Raw genomic sequence first — 26247 nt, 5'->3', positions numbered from 1 at the left:
CTGTAGAGAGATAATAATTTAACCCATGTGAACTCATAAGGCAATTGAGGGAGAGAGTTCAAAGAAGGAAAAGGGTCCAGGGCAAAGCCTCAGGAAACATCCATAGTTATGAGTCAGGTAGTGAATGATGATCTAGTAAAGGAGTCTAGGGAGTAGGAGAAAAAGAACCAAAAAGAGCAGATGTTGAAAATCAGAGAATCACACTAAGGGCCAAATGATGTAGATTTCCAGAAGGATAAGCAGTTAAAAAAGAAAAAAAAAGGAAAAAAAAAAAAAAAGAAGATATCCAACAAATAAGAAAAATCACTAGTAACTTAACAAGAAGATAATGTCAATATAATAAAAGATGGGCTGTACCAGTTGTAAAGTGAAAGAAAGGAAGGAGAAGTAAGCAAGTACTTTTTTCAAGGAGTTTGGCTGAGAAGGTTAACATCTAAAATAGTATTAGGAGGTTTTGAGTTCTAGAATATTAAACAACTATTTAGCATAAATAATATTTTTTTCAATAAATTATATGGCAAGGTCTTCCATTTGAAAAGAGCTCAATCATAATAAAAGTTTTTATGAATCCATTTTAAGAGACAATTAAACTAGAGCTAAAAGAATTTTTTAAAGGAGTTATGGAAAAGCTAAGAGTAACCAACTGCAAGTATGGCAAGAAAAAAACCCGTTGCATGAAGAAACTGTGACGCAAATCTTCACGAGGATAAAGATTGCTTTACTTTTCTTTGCCCACTATCAAAGATATAGTTTCACATAAGAAATACTCAAATATTGATTGAATAATAAGTGATAATGTGGATCACCCAGCAGCACAGTTTCTATTTAAAACTACCTCCTTTACAACACTATCACTTTCATTATTAACATTCTAGCCATATTCTCTCAAATTTGTCTTTTACTATTATTGCCAAAGTAAAAATCTAAGGCATAAGTCTAATTATGCCACTCCTTTGTTAGTCACTGCCTAGAATAATCTGATTTTAATCTTGCCCCATTAGAATTACCTAAAGCCTTAATTTTCCAACTTTTTTATGCTATCTTTTTATAATATGGCCAAACTGGACCACCAGTCATTTCCAGATCTTGTCCTCTCTCTCTTAACCCCAGGACATTTGTACTTTTTCCAAGATTTTTTTATACCTTCAAAACCTATCTTAAATACCATTGCTTTCTTTAATATCCTGTCAGCTATAATAAGTGTTAGTTCCCCAATCTTACCCTTTGGATTTCTAGGACTTTTGAAAATTCTGATTTTATTTTACTTTTCCCATTTGATTAACTTTATCATCCTTGAAGACAAAGACTTAATTTGCATTTTAACATGCCCAGTGCCTAGCCCATACATTATACATAGGAGCACAATAAATATGTTAAATTGATTGCCAAAAAGATAAATGCTTTTCTGAAATTGTAATTATACTATTATCTAAAAGACTTGATGACTTCAAGGATACTGAAATATCCTTTGTATTTGATGTATAGGCACTTAAAAATTCCATACTATAAATATTTACTATGTTCCAGATATCTAAAACTCCAAAAAAGTTGGAGTCAATTTCTTCCACTGCCTAGACTTATGAATTTCTTCTAGAACTGTTCATATTACTTCATGAACAAAAACAAAATCATGATGATTTTAGAAATTAGACAGGAGAGATAGGTTAAAAATTTTATAAAACTTCATTTAAAATGAAATGGTTTGGCTTGACTTGGGACATCTGTTTTGCAGTAAATTTATTTATTTGAGAACCTACAGAAATAAAAAATATATGCAACTACATGGGGAAAAAAAATGCTTCAAATCATTAAGAAATTGCATATCAAGGAGCAGCGAGGTGGCCCCAGTCCTGAAGTCAGGAGAACCTGAGTTCAAATCTAGTTTCAAACACTTAACACTTCCTAGCTGTGTGACTCTGGACTGTGGACCCCAATTGCTTATGGGAGGGAAGGAAGAAAGGAAGGAAGGAAGGAGGGAAGGAGGGAGGAAGGGAGGAAGGAAGGAAGGAAGGAAGAAAGGGAAGGAAGGAAGGAAGGAAGGAAGGAAGGAAGGAAGGAAGGAAGGAAGGAAGGAAGGAAGGAAGGAAGGAAGGAAGGAAGGAAGGAAGGAAGGAAGGAAGGAAGGAAGGAAGAAAGGAAGGAAGGAAGGAAGGAAGGAAGGAAGGAAGGAAGGAAGGAAGGAAGGAAGGAAGGAAGGAAGGAAGGAAGGAAGGAAGGAAGGAAGGAAGGAAGGAAGGAAGGAAGGAAGGAAGGAAGGAAGGAAGGAAGGAAGGAAGGAAGGAAGGAAGGAAGGAAGGAAGGAAGGAAGGAAGGAAGGAAGGAAGGAAGGAAGGAAGGAAGGAAGGAAGGAAGGAAGGAAGGAAGGAAGGAAGGAAGGAAGGAAGGAAGGAAGGAAGGAAGGAAGGAAGGAAGGAAGGAAGGAAGGAAGGAAGGAAGGAAGGAAGGAAGGAAGGAAGGAAGGAAGGAAGGAAGGAAGGAAGGAAGGAAGGAAGGAAGGAAGGAAGGAAGGAAGGAAGGAAGGAAGGAAGGAAGGAAGGAAGGAAGGAAGGAAGGAAGGAAGGAAGGAAGGAAGGAAGGAAGGAAGGAAGGAAGGAAGGAAGGAAGGAAGGAAGGAAGGAAGGAAGGAAGGAAGGAAGGAAGGAAGGAAGGAAGGAAGGAAGGAAGGAAGGAAGGAAGGAAGGAAGGAAGGAAGGAAGGAAGGAAGGAAGGAAGGAAGGAAGGAAGGAAGGAAGGAAGGAAGGAAGGAAGGAAGGAAGGAAGGAAGGAAGGAAGGAAGGAAGGAAGGAAGGAAGGAAGGAAGGAAGGAAGGAAGGAAGGAAGGAAGGAAGGAAGGAAGGAAGGAAGGAAGGAAGGAAGGAAGGAAGGAAGGAAGGAAGGAAGGAAAATGCATTATCAAATAACCTTGACTTTTTGCCTTATAAATCATGACAAAAGATTTGACTAGCCAAGATTGGAAGAGCTTGGGGAAGGTAGGCTAGCAACTTTGTTGGTCAATCTGTGAATCAATACAACTATTCTGGAAAGCAATTTTGATTTATGTACAAAAATTGATTATAATATTCATATCTTTTGATCTAGAAATTCTATTTATAGGCTTACACTCCAAGAAGCCCATTTGTAAGAACCAAAATATTCACCAAAATATTCAGAGCAGAACTTTTTAGTGAAAGTTTAGAAATGCAAACAAAACAGAGGCCTATTAGTTAGTTAAAGGCTAAATAAATATAAGACATCACTATATTTAGAAATGAAGGTGATGAATTCAAGAAAGCATTAAAAAACTTCCCAAAATGATACAAAGCAGTCAAGAAAACAGTGTAAGTAGTGACAATTCAAATGAAAAGACAAAAATATTAGAAGTGAACGAAGACCCTAATACCCAACCTCTTTGTAGAGAAAGGAAGTTAACAAGTGTTATACCTTGCAAATATTTTCAAATTTGTTCAGTGTATTGATCAATTGTGATTTTCCCCCCTATCTTTCTTTTCATCTTAGAATATTCTATTATATGGGGATATTTTTTTGAGAAGGGAAGGAAAAGTGAAACTGGGGAAATATAAAGAAAAAAAAATCCACAAAAATGTAAATAAATTAAAAAAAAAAAAACCCAAACATTATTATTAAATGTTTGTTGTTATTGCCTTATAAGCTACTACTAATTAGCTACTTGTTGATTTATCAATTTAGCTTACTTAAATCACTCCCACATACTTTTAAGGCAAACATTTTCTCCTCAAAATTAAAAAAAAAAAAAAAATCTTGAGAAAAATCACTTGACAACAAAATTTAATTAAGTATCCAATATCTCTTTAAGTTGTTGGGAGTTTATAGAGAACCCAGGACATTTTTTAAAACCAAATTACAATTTACACTAGCACTATATTTTTATTTCTGCCTTACTGCTTACTCAAACCATCTAAACTTTTGACTTCTTCACATTTTCTTTCCAAGTTGAGTAAATAATCCTACTCTATTAGATATGCTGTCATGCAAGACAATTATGCCTCTTGAGGGCACATCCTAGGGCTGAATGGACAAAAAGTCTGACCCAATATAAATATTTATATGTTCTTATAAATTAAAATTCAAATGTCTTAAGTTAAAAATGAATTTAAGAAGGGTCAAAAGTAGGTAACTACTTGCAAGGACTCCTGTCTCTAACTTTTTTATTATTAAATTTCTTCTTTTTCTCTGACATTGACCACAAGCACCAACAGGGAAAGTTCCAGAAATATTACCCACTGCAGTCTCCAGTTACTCATGTCAATGGATACTAATTATCTCACAGGAGTCTTACCTCCTTTTCTCGGATCCAACAGAACACAGATGTTTTCAGTCATCTTGAGCAGGAGCTGCACTTAACCATCACCTGTTTACCTGCTGCAATTGTCTTGACCTGTTGAACCTTGGATACATTTTCAGCATAGGGGATATTGCACAACAATTCCTTTTTCAAGTGGAATTGTATGCAGTTCCCTGCTGAAAATGTAGGCCAGTAAAAGCTATGCATATAATAATGTATATTGTGATTATGTGTGTGACATGTTACTGATGTTCCTCACAGGTTCTGCAACTTAAGGAGTGAAAATGTGTGAGCCTTGTGTAGCCAAGGCAACTGTCCTGTGTATATAGGTATAGAAAAGATAGCTCACTTAATCCTTTCACGCCAGGAGTCGGGATTTTCCCGGAACGACGTCCATTATCAGGCAATGGACGCACCAAAATAACGCCGGCGCCAGTGAGTTAACCACCTCTGTCCTCTTTTCACCTATTATATTTTTCATGCATCATCCAGCTTCCCAACCATCTTCCTGTTTCTTCACAGAATGCACGCTAGGTTCTCTCTTTTCTTCAGCACGGAGTTGAAAATGGAGTTGAGAAAAGGAGACACATGGTCAGCTGGTGATGTTAACAAGCTCCTTGCTGCCCTGAGAAGCTAGATGGAAATGGTTCAAGTTACAAGGGGGATCATCATCAGATCTGGGAGGACAAAGCTTAAGTCATGAGTCTTCATACCCTCATCCCACCCTCTCCTAGACTTATTTCTAAACGATGATCCATATTTTCTATAATTACTGTAAAATCAGGTTTAAGAAAACTTGTTTATTGTGAAACATATGTCCAGTAATGATCCAATTGCCCAAGAAGGTCAAGAAGTCATGGATTGAGTGAAATAAAATAGCAGATACTGTATCTATTGGCTGGTAAATATGCTAGGAATTTGAAACTTAAGGATATTTCTTTTCAATTGAATCTACTTTTATACATAGGTGAAAGTCAGACAGAAGTAGTTAACTCAGTGCCCAGAAAATACAGAACAAATACACTAGGTTATTATATTTAAAAAAAAAAAAAAAAAAAAAAAAAAAAAAAAAAAAAAAACCAAAAACATACAAGTTTATAGACAACATGTAACTTGTGTGGGTATCCCTTTTTCAGATGCATAGATTAAAAAAAAAAAAAAAAAAAAAAAAACAACTAAGTTAACTATAGCAATCTTATCCACATTTCTGAGATCAGAGCCATGATAAGTGGTAATTGAAGCCAAAGTTATATTAAAAAATTTCTAAGCATCAATGCTATAACAAGAGCACAGCTCACAGATAAATACAGAATTTCACAGAATTGCAAATCTGTTTGGAGAAGGATTTCAGAACTAAATTTTGGAGAAAGAGGAATTATATTTAGTGGCTCCAAATGACAAGAATGTCAAGATGAAAACAAGATATAAATTGAAAAGTACACATTTTAAGCAAATATTAGGGAAAAAAATTTAAACCTCAAGCTCACAGATCAGGCTGCATGATACTCTGAAATTTTTTATTCAGGTACAACAGTTTGTAGAGGTTAAGAGGAAGAAGATGTCAAATTCACAAATTTAAGTTTTGGAGGACAATTTTAAATTGCCATAATTCATTTCAATTGGGTTAATAATATTACAGACACATTCAACTATGACCAATACTATATACTAATCATATCAAAAACAAGCAAAAAATGTCCTTCCAGAAGATTTGAGAAAAACCCAGATATTTTTTAAAAAATTATTATTTTTATATCCAAAGTAAGATAATCACAATGATTACATTTGCTTTATGAAATATATTGGGCAAAGAGGTAATAAAGACAAAACCCACCACTGAAGCCATTACTCACTGAGGCAACCACACTTGAAACTCAATCTTAAATATAAATCTTAAAATTTCTCTATAACAGGGAAAGCACAATGCATTTACTACAATGTTTTGCATATTCCCACCCCCACCTTACCTACAGTATTGCCATCTTGGTATAGAATTTGCTAACCCTTCCCAACATAATTTATTCATCAAGGAATCTCTCCTGCTTTGCTTTAGCCTGGTAGCTTATATATAAGCACTTATTTTAAAAAATGTTTAGCGAATTTAAAACTGCATCTTTTTTTTTTTAAACTAACAATTCTGATTATTTTTATGCTCATATTCCATAAAAGGCATATTCACTGTGAATTCTTTCTATAATATTAGACAGAAAGAGGATGTGTTCCATGAAAAGTCACAGTGGGCAAATAAATGATGAAATAGTAGCATAAATAAGAAAGCAGTCAAGAGTGTACAAGAATCTACAATATCTCAAACTGCTCAATTCTCAATTAAGAGTTTCAATACAACGGATGAATGGAGATTGTACTTATTTAATAGAATGAAAAACAAAAACCAACAACTCATCACTTTATATAAGAAGATGATCCTACTTGGACAAATCTCAAGAGGTTTAGGGCCAAATTAAGAAAAATCCCACATACTGCCTCTGAGCAAGGAGCCCCAATAAATTTGAATTAGCAGTTTTATCATTCCTTTTTCTTAAGGTAAAATGAAATTTGAATACTTCTAAGATTCCTCAAATGGTCATGGTGCTGCCAGCCAGGTCCATGATCATACAGGATTCACCAAGGAATGATACAAACCTTAAAGACACGAAGGCCAGGAATCCAAAGTCCTGATGGCTTTAAAAACTTGAAATCCAGGTCTGAATTCAGAACCTAATGGACCACTTTCCAAGCTCACATGTGATCTTCCAAAATCAGGTTACCATGGGTTAATAATAATGCCTACTTTATTCCATTCTTCCAATAAATGATAATGGAAAAGGTATAAGGGACATTGATCTCTACTCTCTTCTGACACACACACACAAAAAATTTACAAAGGAAGATTTTCTAAGAGATAAGGTAATGTCAATCTCTTTGACCAGGGATAGAAGTAAAATATAATATTTTATGTATAAAAGCAACCTGCAATTATTGAATAAGATAATGGGGCCAACCAGTCATTTATTTTTGAAGATCCCATGATATACTGCATTAATGAAATGAGTTTTATAATGTGGATATTGACCCTTTGTAGTAATTTAGAATAATTAACTGTGAAAGAAAACTGAAAACAAAAGCCATTAGCTACTACTAAAGGGAAAATGAATCATCTGAACAATTTGCCATTATTGTAAATCTTGCCTGCCTGAAGTTACAGTCAAGGCAAAATACTAAAAACAATAAAAGGAACTTAGCATTAACAGACTGTGCTAATTTGGAGAAAGTAAACCTTTTATGTGTGAAATATAAATGAAGCAATTCAATTTAGACTCCTTCGAAATTCAAATAAACTACATTGTTAAAAACGAATCACAATTTACTCTTACCTTTAAATCTTTCCAACTATCTAGGAGTTTAGTGGCCAGATCACTTATATCCACTGTTTTATCTGGCTGTTCTTGACTCCTCTCACTTTCTACATCAGATACACCCTCCTCTTCATCTTGGGAAGGTGTTTCCATAGCAATAGATTCTTCTAGCTTTGGGCCATTACTTTCTTTGGCCTCTGCTTCATGCTCAGCCTCTGGCTCTGAGGCAGGCTGTTTACTGATGTCTAGTGAAGTTTCAATGTCACCTTTTGTTGGCGGCAAGTGCTGTGGGGTAAGGGACTGTGGTTGCAGTTGTTGTGCCTGTGATTCTTCTTCTTCTTCCACAGGAGCATTTTCTAATTGGTCAAGGTCTTCTTTGCCATCCTTGCCTTCTAGCTCACTGGTAGCATCAGAGATTGCACTGTCCATACTATTTTCACTTATAATTTTAAGTCTACGAAACACAAGTTTCTTTGGAGTATCTGTGTCAGCTTCTGCATTCGGCTTGGTGGAAGGATCAGGTGTGTTGAGTGGTGTGTGCGCACGTGATGTATTCTCACTGGAATAACCATCACCTTCACTGAACTGGGGGATAGCAGTCTTGATTTGAGACCAGCGCTGGATGACTGGAAGTACTTTGCTCTCCTCCAACATATTTTTTGTAGGAATAGGCAAATGTTCCAAGGTCTTTATAATCTGATTAAACACAATTTTGACAAAAAAAATCATTACTTTATATTGTTCACTTTTTAATCCCTTGGATCAAAACTTAAGAATTTCATGGAAATGTTTTGTTTTGTTTATTTTTGCCACACACTTTATGCAAAAGCTCAAGGATATCATAAATACAACATCAGTTTCCTATAGAATGAAAGGAAAAAACTGGACTATAAAGTTTATCAAGATTGAACCACAAGTATGCAAGCTGGTTAAAGGGATCATCCAAAATATTTAATAATCTCTGATAAAGGTTATATGCGTGTAACAAACTCAAAATCTTTGCCTTTTAAAAAAAGTTTAAAATGTTTTTCTTCTACCACTACAGAAATAAAAAGAATTAGTTCCCAGGCTTAGCTGTGTGATTTTTGGCAAATTTATGCTGTCAAACCTCAGTTTTTTACTCTATAAAATTAAATGGTTTGAACTAGATAATCTCTAAAGTGCCTTCCAGACAAATCAGGTATGATCTTCCAATTTCCCTCTATATAAGTTGAGAAAATAAAACACATTCTTAATTGAATAATGGTACTATTTTTCAGAAGAAATGTAGTATGGCAGGTATATAACCAACATAATTATCAAGAACACCTGAGTTCAAGTTCTAGATCTACCATGTTTTGGCTATATTACCTTGGGCAAGTCGCTTAACCTCTTAAGTATCCCCCAGCTATAAAGGCTGAAACAAGTGCTAATCTAATTTAGTTGAGAGAATATTCTCACCAAAAGTTCCCTACCCCAATGAAAATTATAGGTACAGACAAAAAACCAACAACAACAATAAAAAGTTTACTGACTGATAAGATCCTATCACATAAAATCTTTACTTTTAGGGTATTAATTGATATACACAAGAAAAATGAGAGGCTACATTTTTGTACTGCTGGCAAAATTGATGTAAAGTACATCATAACTAATAATTCATATGCTCCCAAGGGTATATGAATTAAATTCTTACCTTCACACCTAAATAATTATTATGGAGGTACTGAATTATCAAAATTGGGTCACATGTAAAGACTTCCATAAAAGTTATTATAAAAAAAAAAACTGAAGAGCAGCCAAATATTAAATAATAAAAAATAAAAATTACTGACCTCTTCCTGTAGCTTCTGATTGTTTCCTCGACCATCACCTAGCTCTGCCATCCAAATCCACAGAAGAGAGAGCCCATGGCATTCTAAGAAGGACTTTAAGCAGGACTGAGACTGAGTATTCTTTAAAATCAAGAGGAAAAGAAAAGTCAAAGCAGAACAAATAGGAGCATTCTTTCTCTCATCTGCTAAAACCTTATACAGATACTTTACAATTAGAATCACTACTACAAAACTGATTTAAACATAAAATTTTAATATTATGTCCTAAAATTGTACTTTGAGAAAAACTGCACTCCAGATAAAGTATTATAGTAGAGAAATATATGAAGGTTATCAAAATAACTGCAATTCTAAGATGTTAAGAATTGTTGGTTTGTTTTTTTTACCATCTCTATCAGTAAATTGAAACAATATAAGTATGCAGTAATTTTCTTTTAGATTTTATTTTGTCATTCCACCCAAAAAGAGGCAATATGATATAGTGAATAGATACGTGGCTTTAAAGCCAGAAAAGAAACAAGACTTTGTGTCCCAGACACATACTGGTTGTATATAATTGCTATTTTATATTAACAAATTTTTCATACATTCCAAGCTTCAAAAAACAAAAATCAACATTTACAAATGCCAAAACATAAGATATAAATGGACCTACTCCAGTAAGAATTAATCCCTTTATTTTAACTTATGGTATATGTTTAAATATCTTTTCATATTTTAGAATAGGAATCAAATCGAATAATCACCTGTATAAGTTTAAGGCAGGTAAGTTTCTGCTCCAAAGTCTCAATTCTAACCATTAGCCTTGATAAACTGAGCACCTGGTTTTTATCAGAAAGGCCTTCACCATTTTCTAGAAGTGCTTCAAGTTCTCCATCCACCTAGCATGGAAGAAAAAAAGGAAAAAAACTAGATTACAAAAATGTCAATTTTTCATAGGTTGAGGGAAAGTAACTGTTCAACAAATACTGGGTATTTATATGGCATAATCTGTGCTAGAAGCCAAAGAAAATTATTAGTCAAAGAAGTATAAGATCAATGTCCTCAATGAATTTAAAATTTTATGTATAATACTTCAAGAACAAAAGTGACTAAGTTACTTGAAAAGTCACAGAAGACTTCATGGAAAAAATAAGACTTCAATTAGACTTAATTTGGACACAAGTTGGATATAGAGAAGAAAGGGCATTCCAATTTAGGCAGAGTGGGGAGAAAAGATGATAGGAAGGAGAGAATGAGCAAAAATAAGAATTGAGAAAGCAGAATAAGTTACATATGTATAGGAGATCAACTTGGCCAAGAGAGAGGATATGGGCTGATTATTGAGAAAAAAGAAAAGCAGACAAACCTGTATTTCTAAGTACTGAGTATGGGTAATCATATGATTAATGTGGGAAGTATTCTAAAAATATCAGTCTGGCCTTGGTAATGCAGGATGGATTTAGAAAGGAAGACTAAAATTAACAGGATTATAAGATTAGGGGAAAAAATAGGAGATTTGAAATGTAAGGGAATGTCATCTAGGGTGATAGATGGCAGGAACTATGTATGCCTTGGAGCTATGAAGGCCTGGATGGAACCCAAAAACATGGACAACTGAGCTCTGGCAATACCATAGGTTGAGTGATATAGCACAACACCACAGTAACTAAAAGTTCCCAAGAAATCTTAAGAGTCAAATTGGCATAGGTTTCTAAGTAGCCTCTACTAAATACTGGTGAGATCAGTTTGACAGCCTTCAATGGAAAGGCCTGGAGATTACATGAATTGATGCTAAGTGAAATAAGCAGAACCAGATCATTATACACAGCAACAAGATTACATGATGGATACTCTTGATGGATGTGGCTCTCTTCAACAATGAGATGATTCAAACAAGTTCCAATTGTTCAGTGATAAAGAGAACTATCTACGTACACCCAAAGAGAGACTGTGGAAATGGAGTGTGGATCATAACATAGCATTTCTATTCTTTCAGTTATTATTTGCTTATGTTCTTGTTTTCCTTCTCAGATTTTTTCTTTCTAGATTTGATTTTTCTTGTGCAGCAAGATAACTGTATAAATATGTATACATATATTGTACTTAACATATACTTTAACATATTTAATATGTAATGGACTACCTGCCATCTAGGCGAAGGGGAAAGGAAAGGAGGAAAAAAGTTAGAACCGAAGGTTTTGAAAGGGTCAATGTTTTTTTTTTTTTTTTTATCGTTCTTTATGCCTAAATCTTGGACCCATTTTGATCTAATCTTAGTATGTGGCGTTAAATGTGGGTCCATGCCTAGTTTCTGCCATATATTTTTTCTTTTGAATTTTTTTTTATTATTCCTTGGTGTTTTATAATGCCATTACTTTCTCCTTGCCCAAGTCTAGTTTTTTTTAATTAATAATTTTTTATTATATATATATTTTTATAATATTATCCCTTGTATTCATTTTTCCAAATTATCCCCCCCCTTCTCTCTATTCCCTCCCCCCGATGACAGGCAATCCCATACATTTTACATGTGTTACAATATAGCCTAGATACAATACATGTGTGTGAATATCATTTTCTTGTTGCACAATAAGCATTAGATTCCGAAGGTACATGCAACCTGGGCAGACAGATATTAGTGCTAACAATTTACATTCACTTCCCAGTGTTTCTTCTCTGGGTGTAGCTACCTCTGTCCATCATTGATCAACTGGAAGTGAGTTGGCTTGAAAGGGTCAATGTTGAAAAATTACCCATGCATATGTTTTGTAAATAAGAAGCTATAATACTAAAAAAATTTTTTTAAAAGATATATATTGTCTTTGTGGATTATCAAAAATCCTTGAACTCAGTTCTGCATTCATGGCTCATTCACTTAATGTGTGTATGCATACACACATAAAAGGGAAAATAACAGAGCCAAGTACAGGTGAGTAGTATTCTAAATTATTTGAGGTCGAAGTGGAAAACCTTACTATTAAAAACATGACACCAACATCAAAATTTCAAAAACAATTAACAGAAAATGTGATCATTTCGAGGGAGTTAAAGTCATTATGGTTCTGCTTAGCCTTAATCCAATGCCAGCTCGGAAAAAAAAGAGAATGGATCAAAGAAAAAGATACAGATCAATGTCTATTCCCACTTATGAAAACCAAAACTTTTCTTAAAATTAAGTTGAATATGGAGTTTACAAGCCATTTCCTCTGACACTCTCAAAATACCAGCAGATGTAATGCAACACAAACTTTTGTGAGTAATGGCTTTTCAGGACTAGGGTCATAAAAAATAGATTTGGTTTCTTAGACAACTTATTATTCTAAAGGAAAACAAATGTAAATAAAGTAATTTCAAAGAGTAGATCTGAAGGTTTGGAATTTCTCCAGGAATGAAAAGACTTGAATTCTAGAGATGAATTTCTGTGGGAAGGGATTATTAATTTTTCATTCCAAAAACCTTTTTGGAATTGTTAAATGCAAGAATATAGAATTTTTGCATCTTTCCAGCAGATGAACTTGGCTGAAAACACAAAATTATAATTCTCTTCTTTATTGATTTTTCAGAATTTGATTCAGTATGGTAGAATGTAGCTTTAAAGTGTTCTCACAACTACATAAAAATTAGGCAAGATTATACAATGTCTATTGACTAAAGAAATGACATTTTTCAAATAATGCAATTATTGTTGACATCCAGTCTTTTTCCTAGTAAAAGTCAAGTATTCAAAATGTTTCTATTCATATTGGAATTGGATTGCCTCCCTTCAAAACAAAACTTTACTGAAAATCATAATTAATAAAGAACATTCTAACATCAATACTGGAAAACAAAGATGATGAAAAAACACACATTGCCCAGACAGATGTGAATCAGTCCATAAATATGTATATCTTGCACAAGTACTTTAGGAAGAGAATGAACTGGTCAGGCTAAATTGAATTTCAAAAAAATAAAACGCACCTTCAAATATTCCAAACAACAAACCAATGAGAAAGCCTATATCTAATATTATGCTGAAGTTTAAATATTCTATCTCAGAAGAATTGAAATTACAAATATGGGATATGAAAGACATGTTATAATAATGAACTTCATTTAGAGAAAAATTTCACTGATCACATGACTTAGTAATTTTAAAAGCTGATCAGATAAATGAGGCAACAGAGAATAACACAACAGGTGCTGGTACCCTTGAGATACTTAAAGAGTAAGAGGGTGGTACTCCTGGAAATCGGGCAAATTCTCAAAGAATTCTCAAAGCAGAGACAAGAGACTTGCTTGTGATATACCTAGATTAAGAGAAGTCAGTTTCCTTCAGGACTCTTAAAGTTGATTCTGAAATGGATTCAAATCCCAAGACCTATTCTGCAAGGCTAAATGAATGCCTATTACAAAAACAGTTAAACACTGCACTGCCCTCAAGTAAAGATTTTATACTTAAGATTTATTAACTATTTTACAAATAAAAGGAGGGAAGGCATAGAGAGTACCTTGTCAAAGCTTGAACATGAATTTGCATTAATAGAATCTGCTTATGAGCATTAGCCTCCTTGGGCAATTACAAATTTCAACACTCACTGAAACCTCACAGGAAATAAAAAAATTGTTAGTATTAAGAGAAGTAAAATACAGTCCCTTCCTCTTGTCGATATACTCCATATCATCTTCATAAGTGATTTCGATGAAACTTTTAGATATTTTCTCTCAGGGTATGGAATACATCTCTCATCCTCCAGTACTGTTTAATCAATTAGCATAGTATATACATTTGAGGGGAAAAAAACAAAGAAAACACTGTTCTTTGTCAAAATTTTTAATTTTGTCCTATTACCTCAGAGGTAGTCATCTCAAAAGTATAGATTAAACTCCAATTCATATGTATTTCTTAAAAGTTCTTAAAAAGTCATAAATGACATGCAGAAATAAGTATAGTGACTACAATGAGGTATTTTCATTCTTCTCTATAATGATAGGAAACCCATATATCTTTGATCTCAATTTCATATAAATAAATATTGGTAAGTAGAAGGGGATAACTATTAACATAGTGCCTTCAACATGCCAGGTACTGTTTTAAGAGCTTCACATAGGCTCAAAAATGTCTTTAAATAGAAAAGTAATTGATAATTTTGCCCATCTCAACTCTAGTCATCTAATTTTTCCTCCCGGGTTGATATAATTGATATATGGAGCACTTTTTAATCTCTTTTAGGGCTTTATTCTGTTTACCTAATGTCCATGATCTAATTAAGTATGCATAAAAAACACACCAAAATAGCCCCATCATGGAGTAAAAACAATTTGTTCAAATTAATGATGAAAAAATGTTTGAAAAGTTCTTGAAATAACAAAAGGCTGTTATTTGTGAAATGATTTCCAATAGTGACTAAAAATCTTTAAGAATGAGTTTCTATCAACGTGATACATTTCCCCTCTAATTTATGTTTTTCTCATTACTGAAATATCCAAATAGTTTTTAAAGGAAACTATTTTTCTCATTACAAAAATAATGAGAGAGGAGAGAATACTTACAGAGTCCTTCTTACGAGATCGTTCCTTCTTCATTTTTCCTCCGGCTGCACGAATACTGACTCTATTTTCTCCTCCAAGGTAACCTCGGCAGTTTGCTGAGCCACAGAAACATTTTTGAGCTTCTTTCCTAGCAAAGGAACGAGGAAGACATAAGTTAAGCTGAACAAACAGTAAAATAAAAAATTAGTAGTATCTTCAGAAAATATTTGCAAATATATGAAAAAGTTATTTTAATCCATATGATACTTGGGACCAGTTTGAGGAATTTGGGAGTCTTTAGCTTATAGAAGTTAACTCATTGGGAATAAGATAATGACCATAGTATCTGAAGGATCAGTGCTCCAAATGGAATTCAATCTAACAAGCATTTCTTAAGCACCTACCTACATTATGACAAGTGGTGGGGCAAGGTGCAGAAAATATTATGCTTGATCTTAGAAGCAATGAACATAAAGCAACAGATAATTGCAAAGAAAAATTTATACTTAGAATAAATAAAAACCTCCCAATAATTAGAATTATCTAAAGGTAAAATGGGCTGGGTTACCTCACATGCAAATCAATTCCCTCTCATTTGAGGTTTTCAAGCAAAGGATGAACCCTTATCAAGTTTATTATAGAGGGAATTCTAGTTCAGGGATGGCGATAATCAATGGTCTCTAGGATCCTTTTCAAGTTTTTTTTAATTTTCTGACTTGATAAGTAGAACTATAGAATATTAACAATTAAAAGGGATATTATGTATCTGTGGGGCAGTCAGTGTTTAAAGTGACTTTCCTAGGGTCACATAACTTGCTAGTTTCTGACTGGATTTAAACTTAGGTAACTTAGATCCCAGGGTTGGAGATATACCCACTGCACCACCTACCAATCATCTCTAAATTATTCTTATATTGTATGCAAGAATCTTATTTTTCTCAATGTTGATTTGAACTTCTCTAGTCTTCTTTAATGACATTATGATTCTCTTACCCCAAATGAAATCTTTGAAATTGTCTTTCTAATTCCCTTTATTTCCTATATATAAACACTGTCCAGATTCTTATTTATTGCCCCATCATTTCTTGATGCTATCTCAGATCAGAAGTCCATTATTTTAAACCTGGACAAATCCTCCTAACCAATTTTGCTCCCAACATTTCTGCATCATCTTAGTAATAGAAGAGGTATAAGTCTCATTGTATCTGCCCCAATAACACCATATCTAAACTACTGTAATAAGTGACAGCCATGTAATGATTTAAGGTAGAAGGAAAAAAAAAGGTTGTACTTGCTCCAAATGGGAAATACTACTCAAAAGACAACCCCACTAAATGCATCTATATTCTCAAAAATGGAACCAAGTTCAATTGTTTTGGATTGCTTAGTTTCTTATTCTGCATCTCTTCCAGAATATTTCACTTTCCTCCACAGTTTACTTTTAGAAGACTTCAATCCACCAAGATTATATAACATAGCAAAGCTAAAAAGAATAATTCACAATTCAATAAAAAATAAATAGCATGCTACATCAATAAATTAAGAATTTGATGTAGTTAGCATATGGTTTTAGAGGCAAAAAAGATGATTCAATTGGGAAAAATGACTGGTTGGAAATATCTACAAGGAAAAGTTCTTCAGAACTTCAAGGGACCTAATCACACTGTTCATAGCAACTATACCTTTCTGAGAAGGAACACCTCCAAGTTACTGAGTTTATTGTTACTCAGAAAAAAACTTTTAATTAGTTTATTCATTAATTTTCCAAATCTAAAATAAAGAAAATGATAAATAAGAGGAGAATTCTAAATAAACATCAATTAGTTGCCACAAAATATCCTCTAGGGGTCAAGAAGTTATCACATTTATATAGTTTTCATATAGTAACTAGATAATCCAGTCACCAGAAATTGGCTATTCTAATTTGACTGCCAAAGGTTATTTAATGGAAATATGCACACATCAGCATGTATGCAAGAGAAATTGTATGAACAAGGTTATGCAAAAAAATAAAAGTGACAGGTTTGGTAAAGAAAAGTAACAAGTTCACTTTACAACAGCCCAAGAAGGAAAACACAATTGGTAATTTTGCTCTCAATAAGATAGTATATTGTTTCTCACAATAAATTAATCCTGCAGATTGCTATTTTTCAAATTATCTCTTTAGAAATATTGAACAGGGTCAAACTCATAAAAACTAAATCTAGATAACTGAAAAAAATGTCACTGTGTGCTATGCACTAGTTTCCAGTCTCTTCTTCAGATCCTTACTAAACTAAATCTGTTGAAAAAAATCTTTCAATCTCATACATCATTTCTATGCCTTTGAACCCAGAGTATACCCCAACAAAATAGGTTAAAAAAGTTTTTAAACATACCCATATCGTTGAAACTGATAATCAAATGTTAACTCAGAACCTGAAGGAACCAATTTAGTGGTAAAAAAGCCAACCCTCAGTTGTCCATTCACAGTCCACTGAAAGAGTATGAGAAAAGGTGAAGGAAAATTATTATGGAGTCAGAATTTTCTTTTAAAACATTTTTAAAAATCGTTTTAATTTTTAACATTCAATGGAAATAAGCACAGGGCATTTCATAATAAAAAACATATGCAAGAATCTCAATAAAAAGATAATATAGTGTCATCCACTTTGCAAAGAAGGAAACAGGTTCAAACTTTAAATATTTTATGCATTATTCTACAGCTACAAAATGTTTGAGGTGAGATTTTAGTACTCTTTTCAATATACTACCCAACCTTTCATTATAGTAAACTGAAGCTCAGACATCAATATATGAGTAATTTTAGTTCTGTCTGACATGGATATATATTGTGCCTAATATTAACCATAGGAACATATATACATACATAGAAGAATTATTTTAATCAAAGCATTTATTTATAAAGTGCTTATTTGAAAGGAGAGCACCAGTAATTAAACAGATTGAGGAAAATCTTCTCATAAAAGGTCCTCTAATGCCATTTTAAAAAAAGACAGGGAGATTCTCCTAGGTGGAAGTGAAGAGGGAGAGTGCATTCTAGCCATAAAGGACTATTGATGCAAAGAGGAGATGAAATGTCATGTGCAAGGAATGCCATTATGATTGAATCATAAAATGCAGAGAGTAATAATATATAATAAGATCTAAAATTTAAAAAATTGGGACAAAGTTATAAAGAACTTTAAAAGTAAACCGATGGGTATATATAGCACTCTAAAGCAAGGGTTCTTAACCTTTGTTAAATTTGTTTTTTAAAAATATTTTGAATATATTTTATGCTTCATTATTCTGGGAAGATACCCACAGGCTGACTATCAAAAGACAGTTGGTCATTAACCATGATACAAAAAATATCAAAGAGGCCTTATTCTAGAGGCAACAGAGAATCCTGGAATTTAATTAAAAAAAGAAATGACCTGACCTATGTTTTAGAAAAAGTAATTTGACAGCTGTGTGGGAGATGGGAGATGAGTAGGGAGGAGACTTCAGGTAGAGAAACAATCAGGAGGCTGTTGCAATAATCTAGGCTAGAAGTGGTGGGATATGCTTATGATGCAAGACATGACAACTAACTGGATCTAAGTGGATTGAGGAAGGCCAAGGTTTCAAGGATAACAAGATTATTAACCTGAGAACTAAAAGAATGGCGGTATCTTTCAAAAAACTAGGAACAGTTGGAAAAAGAGAACATGTACGGGCAGGAAAGGGCAGGAGGAAAGGCTTTCAAGAAAGACAATGAATTCAGTTTTATATATGTTGAGTTTGAAGTCTCTGGTATAGACAATTAGGAACATATCAAGTGGTAACATGAAATGGGAAGAAATTGAGGCTAGCTATATGGATCTGTGAGATAATTATATAAAGACAATAATTAAATGCATGGTAATTGACAGTCATCAAGACAGAGAATAAGAAATGTAGGACAGACCCTTGGAACTATTTTATGGGTCTGAAATAAAAGATGATTTAGTAAAAAAATAAAAAAAAATAAAGACTTCAACAAAATATATGCAAATAAAATCAAGTAAGACAATACTCCACAGATTACATAAAGAGAAAAGAGTGGCAAGTCTACAGTGCTAAAATACAGAGAAAGGATAAGGAATGAGAAAAAACCATCAGATACTACTGTTTTAAGACCATTTTGAAATGAGTAAGTAAAAAAGCAAGTGAATGCAATGTGTGGTCATGTTTTCCTAAGAATTTAGGTGGAAAAGTAAGGACAAACAGAATGTTTGGAAGAATGGCAGAACTTAGTGAAGTTGCTTTTTTTTTTTTTTTTTAATAGGGTGAGGGGGAAGAGGCAAAAAGTGGAATAGGAGGAAGACATAAAACACACAGTACAATAATGAGAGGGTACCATCTGCGGGAGATAGAAAGGAAGAGGAATGGAAACCAGAGTATAAGTAAAGAGAATGGCCTTGTTACAGAGTGAGAATGATGTCAAGGATTTTGAGATGAGTTTTGAATGTTATATGCTTTTGAGACATTAAGAGGATGCCAGATTATAATTTATGATATTGATGCTAGATGGTTCTCACTATATAGATTTTATATTCCTAATAAATGGAGAATATGTCAATATTTATAAATTCATTTATATCTTAAATGGACTAGAAAAGCCCCTATCAAGTGACTGAATTTCAAGCATTCATTCAATCATTCAATTCTACATCAGCAAATATTTGTTAAGGCACTATATATTAAGCACTAGGAATAAATAAAAACACAAGAATACCTAACCTCAAGGAACTTATATTCTAGTGGGACATAATATGTACAGACAAGTAAATGCAAACTAATTTGAGGAAAGAGAAATCACTAATAGCTACAAAGAAAAGAGATGGTATCACATTATAGCTGATTCTTAAATATTCCTTTTGGTATATGCACATATAAGGAAGAAAGAATAACAAATAAGCCTCAATATGCCACAAATGAGTCTGACCAGAAAGCATTTTTATTAGCCTTATGGATCAGAAACTGCACTAAGTACTAGGGAAAAGAAGGACAAAAATTAGACCCTCCTCTCAAGGAGCTCATATTCTATACAAACAAAAAAGATACAGCCAGGATAAACAGGAAATAATTTTAGAGCAAGTCACAAGCATTAAGAAGGACATGCAATAGCTTTTTGTAGAAGAGGTATATTTTAACTGGCATCTGAAGTCAAGAGATGGAGATGAAGAAAAGATTTCGGGTTTAGGGACAGTCAGTGAAAATGATGGAATTGGGAGATGTCTTGTGCATGGTACAGCAAGAAGGCCACTGTCACTGGATTGCAAAGTATGTGGTAATTGGGTAGGAGTTGGAGTGTAAGGAGTACAGTCCCTGGAGCTTACTGAATGAGTGGCAGGGCCAGAAGAAGGAAGGGGCGTATATGGGAGATGTTGCAATGGTTGAACAGAATTAGTACAAGTTGACAACAGATTGGATATAAGAAGTGAGAAAAATGAAGAGTTAGGCTGTGAGACTGAGTGACTAACAGGATTGAGATATCCCAGACAAAAACAGGTTAAGGTAGCAGATTCATTTTTAAGTATGTTGATATATAAGACGTCTATGGTACATTCAATCTTCAAATGTCCAACAGGCAGATGGAGATGTGAGATTGGAGGTCAGGAGAGGAGTTAGGATTGAAAAAGAAATCACTAATATAGGGATAATTATTAAATCTATGAGGAACTGGTTAGATAGCCAAATGAAATAGTATAGAGAAAGAGAAAGGGGTTCAATACAGATCTTACTGGAATATCCTGTTGGGCATGATGGAGACCCAGCAAAGCATAATAAATAGGAGAGGTTAGAGAGGTAGAGAAAACACTTACAAAAACCTAGAGATAAGAAAGTATCGAAAAGTGGTTAGTAATCTCAAATGCTGCAGAAAGGTCAGTGAGGAGTGAGAAAAGGACATTAAATTTGGCAGTTAACAAACTACTGTTAACTTTAGAGAGAGTAGTTTAAGTTGAATAATGAGTTTGAAGAAGAGAGGGGACAGAAATGGAAATACTGATTGTAAATAGCCTCAACACTAGAGAGATCAAAGTAAAACTTTTGAGGAAAAGCTTATGGGGTTTCCCATAAGGGAAGAGGAGGGTAGAAAGCTTTGGGTATGTTTATAGGGAGTAAGGAAGCAATCACTAGATAGAGTAGATAGATTAATGATCTGCAAAATCAAGTTAAGTTAGGGATGACAGTAGTGAAAGCCAGTAAGAACCACAATAAAAAAATTCCATCAGTCAAAATAAAAAGTAACATTTCAATTTAGGAAAAAATATTTAATTCACGAATAATGAGCAACAATGGGTTCAAATACAGCTTATATTTTTTCCCCACCAAATATTGCTCCTATAGTCACATCTTAGTGTCAGCCTTACTAGTCACTGAGAAATGACCCCACACACCTCTCAATTTTTCACAGAAGACATCTCTTTTTGAAGTCTACCAGCTCTAGTTTGTATTCTATATCTCAGAAAGTGAAGTACTAGGAGAAGATGAAAGGCATTTCCCTAACACTACCCCAAACAAAAGTATGCATTTTATTTCACAAGCTCTGCTTTGTACTGCTATTGCTTATTCAATGAAACATCTAAGGCTGCCCTAGAAATTTTCGGGGGGGGGGGGGGGGGGGGGGGGAAAGAGCATATTAGAGAAGCTGTTAGCTTCTTCCCAAATTCCCATCAAAGCTGAGATCCAAGTATTATTTCTCTCTAACTACAGTGGTAAGGAGAGTAATTTTTTTTAAAGGTATAAATATATATAAAAAAATTTTCTTCTTTTTAAAAAATATCTCAATTTAGGAGATTTGCCTATATTTAGGGAATAACCTAGCCAAGGACCAATAAAGCATTCATATGTATATATGTATGATCTAATATAAAAAAATTTTAATACATAAAAATCTTGACATAAACAATTAGGGAGAAGATAGTTTATATTACCAAGAGTTATGAAGAATTTCTTTAAACATGACATACAAAAATTTGACATATACAAATTTTCAGATAACAAATTTATTACATAAATGATTTAAGTGTGTAAAAACTACATGTATTATTTCTTAAGAATTAAAATATTTTTAATAGTGATTAAAATTTTATTCAATAAAAGGTGCTAAAAGCACCAAATATAATATTTTAACATGTACACTTCCACTTGATGTTTTCATCATATCTATGATTTTGAAGTTTAAGTTGCATGTTACTTACCTTCTGTGTCTCACAGTTTGGCTCACAGCTATGGTTCATGAAACGAGAACAGTTTCCTTTCTGAGTAGCATCTATTATCTGCAAATGCAATTTTAAAAATGTTCTTGTTAAAAACCGACTTAAATTTCTTTCTTGCCTATGGTGTTAGCAAAATTCTGAAGTGAACTTCTTAATATAGCAAACATCTCCAACACTAATATACATTTTATTTATACACAAAATTCACTCAATATTAATTAAGTTTATTCCTAATTATATCCCTTATTATAGATGCACCCACAATAAAACTCAAAGAACAAAGGACCCCAACAATTGGGGGCAGGAAAGTAGGTCTAAGCATCTGTGTTAGGAACTCTCAGTGTGGAAATTGCCCACTAACAGACTATAAATTAGCAATCTGCAACTTTTACAAACTTAAGAGAACTGTATTGGAGAGCTGAGAAATTAAGTGATTTCCTCAAGACTAGAGTTAAGATCTACTGAAAGCAGATCTTCCAAACTATAAGGCTACTCCTCTATCCACTGTCCCTTATCACAACACTAATATCCATAAAAACTCATTTTTAAATACCATGTTATACAAAAGAGATCTAATTTCTTTTTTCTGATTAATTTAAGAGTTTATATTCTACTTTTTCATGTTAAATTGTGACTATCTCAAGATTACCATCTCCCCAAATTTAGTATACAAAGCCTAATTAATAACTATCTTTCTACAAATAGCAAAAGGAAATGGAGCATTTATTAAGCATCTGCTATGTACCAGGCACTATACAAAGTGCTTTACAGACATCTTATTTTATCTTCATAACAATCCTGTGAGATACAGTAACAACTATTTCTTTGTGAAATAGGGCTTCTTAATCTGGGGCTAATGAATTTGTTTTCCTCAAATTTTTCTTTATTTTCAACATATTTGATTTTTGCCATCCTAGGCATTTAAGAATATTATTCCAAGATCCAGTCATCCCTAGTCTTCATATTGCTAAAGGAATCTGTGACACAAAAATGGTTAATTGCTCTATTAGTTCTTGAGAAGGCTTTTTTCAATTATCAATATCTCTTGTACACCATATATACAACTGTAGAAACACACACAAGTGGGCTTTCAAAACTGCTGACCAGCAAAGCATTATCAATCTATTCAATTAACAGTCTGTTAATAAAGCACATAAGAAAAATTGCATTTTCCTTCTGTTTCCTGAAGTGATTAGAAATTTAAATCTTCTGAACACATTTCAAATGTCAAAAATGCAGCAAGTACTGAATTATTACGCCTTCAAAAACCCAATGAAAATTTACTAGGAAGGAAATAACTTGAAGGGGGGGAGGGGGAAAAGAATACGAATATGACCATGGAACATAAATAATATTCACAATCTGTCTTATTCTCAGAAACTTTTCCCCATGATCCCATCCATTCCATTTTGGTTTTATACTTTTCCTAAAATACCTTCTCACTTGTTACAAAAAAAGACTGGCCTCCTTATGGGCCTGATAAAACTTGTTGATTGGTATAGTAATTTTCTCCATTTCTAATCTGAGCTGATTCATCTTCTCAGCTTAATAGCTCTTTATTCCCAGAAGCTGACCACAATGATGCTGGACATAGTGTGAACATTCTATCATTTTATCCTTTCTGTGTCTCAGACTCCTAAATCCAAACAATTGATCAGCTATCAGCATCATAAACATATATCACTTATACTTTGCCTTCTTACTCATCATGCCCTCATTTACATACTACATTTCCCATCAGATTTATACAGCCATATTAAAAGTTATTCAATATAAGCACAGTGTCCTTGCTTAAAGAAGTTTTTTAACTTAAAAACATTTCTCCAATAAGCTATTCCTCTTCCTGTATAATCCTCCCCCCATACTCAATTATATTTGATTTGTTGAAATTAATTTCACTTCTGATTTATTAGAATATTTTACACTTTCCTGTCTCTTCATTTCCTGTCTCACATCACCTTAACCTTGGCTAAAACAAACTAAGTTCTGTATTCTCCTTAAGAACATTACATAATATCTTTTTTTCTTTGGTAAGCTAATCTATTCCCTAGTTTGTGCTCCTCTTCCTATTTATCAGTAGACCAGTTGGTACCCTATTTATCTTCTTTTCTGAGGAAAACATAAAAAATAATAACTCCCCCACCTCATTTTTAGTCCCTTCCCTTTTACTTCTCAGAGTAAACACATTCAGTTCTCCTCAATGTCATGTTCACATTCATTAGACTACCAAAGCTTCTCTTCTACTAAAACTATTACTGATACTCTCAATACCTTGGAATTTAAAGTCAACATAGTAAATTATGAAGTCCACCAAAATAGTTATTATTCTAGATATTAATCATTTCTCTTTATTTGTTACAGAGGAAACAATCCCTGGGAGTTAACTCACCTCATCATTCTTCAGTGCCATGAAATAATAGTGGATGTTCTTGTTACGGGCATATTCCTTCACCCTGGCTTTAAATTCTTTGTGGTCTAATACCTCGCCACAGTATTCTAAGACAAAGGTATTCCTATAAAATTCAAGGAAGAAAAAAAAATCACCATTCCCTGTATTAAAGCTGTAAATAGTTAGTAAATCATGCAAATTACAAACATTACTTCCCATAATCTACTTATTTCTAACAAGAAACATTGATGAGCAAGCTAGTTTAGCTTTAAAAAGTATAGGCATTACCATCATCAATACAATGGATCAAGAGCTTTAAAGCAATTTGGGAACTTACCTGAATAATTTTTAAGTTGTATACTCAAGGACAACAATTAATATATGTAATTAAATCAAAAGACCACTTGTCTCTGGATTCTCTTACTCTCTTCCTAATATCATTCTAAAATTACTAAAGGCCTTAAACCCAATATTCCTGAAGCTAAAATATGTTTAAAATGACCAAGGAACTTAAAGATCCAATATCCTTTTCTCAATTATTCTTCTTGATTTCTTTTGTAGCATTTAGCATAGCTTCTGCATTTTTATATAATTCCTCCCTTAGTCTGTGGTGCTGCTGTTCTCAACTACCTTTCTATGTTCTGACAGTTTTGGCTCATATTAGCTCCCACTCTCTCCTGATCTTCCATTTCCTCTACTCTCCTCCTGTCCAAAATGTGCACAGTCCCGAAACTTCTATGCAGACATACTTCCTAATGACCTCATTCTATGATTTTAAACTCTCACCTTTTCAAAATAGATCTCTCATCTTTAATTTCATTTCTTACTTCTTTCTTAGCTCCATTACACATTTTAATTGCCTGTACAACTTTCTATATATTATGTCCCATAATTACCTCAAACTTAGTAAGCACAAAGCCTTGGCTCATTTTTACTTAAAACAAGATTTTTCCTCTACATATACATATAAGGGAATCATCATTCCTTAATTATCCAAGAACAAAGATATTTTTGGGTTTCTTCCATGATTGCCTTATGAGTCTCCTGAATAATCAATCACTAAATGTTAAAAATTTTTCCACTGCAGTTTTTCTTACGGTTTTTTCTCTTCCTTAAGTAATGGTACTAGAATAATTCAAGCAAGAACTAATGGTAGACTTACTGTTAAAAAAAATAAATAAATATATAAATTCCTAGTTATACTTGTTTCTTCTTTATGTAATTCTTCCTCAATCCTGGGAGTGGAAGAGATGGGAAGAGGGTGCCAAAATAGCAGAAAGAAGCTCTTCCTGGGTTCCCTCAGAATCAACTTTAGATCAAGCCTCTGAACGATTTTGAACCTTCAAACAGAGTATAATAATTTTCTAGCTTGATATATCTTGGAAGAACTTCAGGAGAGGTGTGTCTCAACTGAGCAGAGAGGAATGTGGTCCAGTGTAGGCAAGATATACATGAAGTAACTCTGAGTAAAGTGAGCAGAACCAGAACATTGTACATAGTAACAAGATTATGTAATGACTAGATATATGATGGACTTGGCTCTTCTCAGCAATGGGATAAGTCAAGGCAATTCCAAAAGACTTGGGATGAAAAATGCCATCAATGGTTCTACACTACTTAAAAGTAGTCTCCTTCCTATGTAATTCCAGAAACTATAAAATCT

At 33.5% G+C, this 26247-nt stretch overlaps 1 protein-coding gene across 4 annotated transcripts in view; it reads right to left on the bottom strand.

The window, feature by feature from the left end:
* Positions 1 to 26247, bottom strand: part of SETD2 (SET domain containing 2, histone lysine methyltransferase) — a 130110-nt gene that overhangs the window by 57797 nt on the left and 46066 nt on the right. For 2 of the 4 annotated variants that reach the window (XM_074310238.1, XM_074310157.1), the window contains 7 exons: positions 24585 to 24708; positions 22178 to 22255; positions 17345 to 17442; positions 14988 to 15114; positions 10220 to 10354; positions 9474 to 9593; positions 7678 to 8355 (listed from right to left, as the gene is read on the bottom strand). In XM_074310238.1, the coding sequence (XP_074166339.1) occupies positions 7678 to 8355; positions 9474 to 9593; positions 10220 to 10354; positions 14988 to 15114; positions 17345 to 17442; positions 22178 to 22255; positions 24585 to 24708 (1360 nt within the window). Of the gene's footprint in view, positions 1 to 4652; positions 4937 to 7677; positions 8356 to 9473; positions 9594 to 10219; positions 10355 to 14987; positions 15115 to 17344; positions 17443 to 22177; positions 22256 to 24584; positions 24709 to 26247 lie in introns of all 4 variants that reach the window. The other 2 variants (XR_012489244.1, XR_012489247.1) reach the window with 2 other exon arrangements.

Source organism: Sminthopsis crassicaudata, chromosome 1 (assembly GCF_048593235.1).
Source record: "Sminthopsis crassicaudata isolate SCR6 chromosome 1, ASM4859323v1, whole genome shotgun sequence".
Classification (NCBI taxonomy): domain Eukaryota; kingdom Metazoa; phylum Chordata; class Mammalia; order Dasyuromorphia; family Dasyuridae; genus Sminthopsis; species Sminthopsis crassicaudata.
Note: the sequence above shows the minus strand (reverse complement) of the source record. Positions and strands in the feature narration are given on the sequence as shown.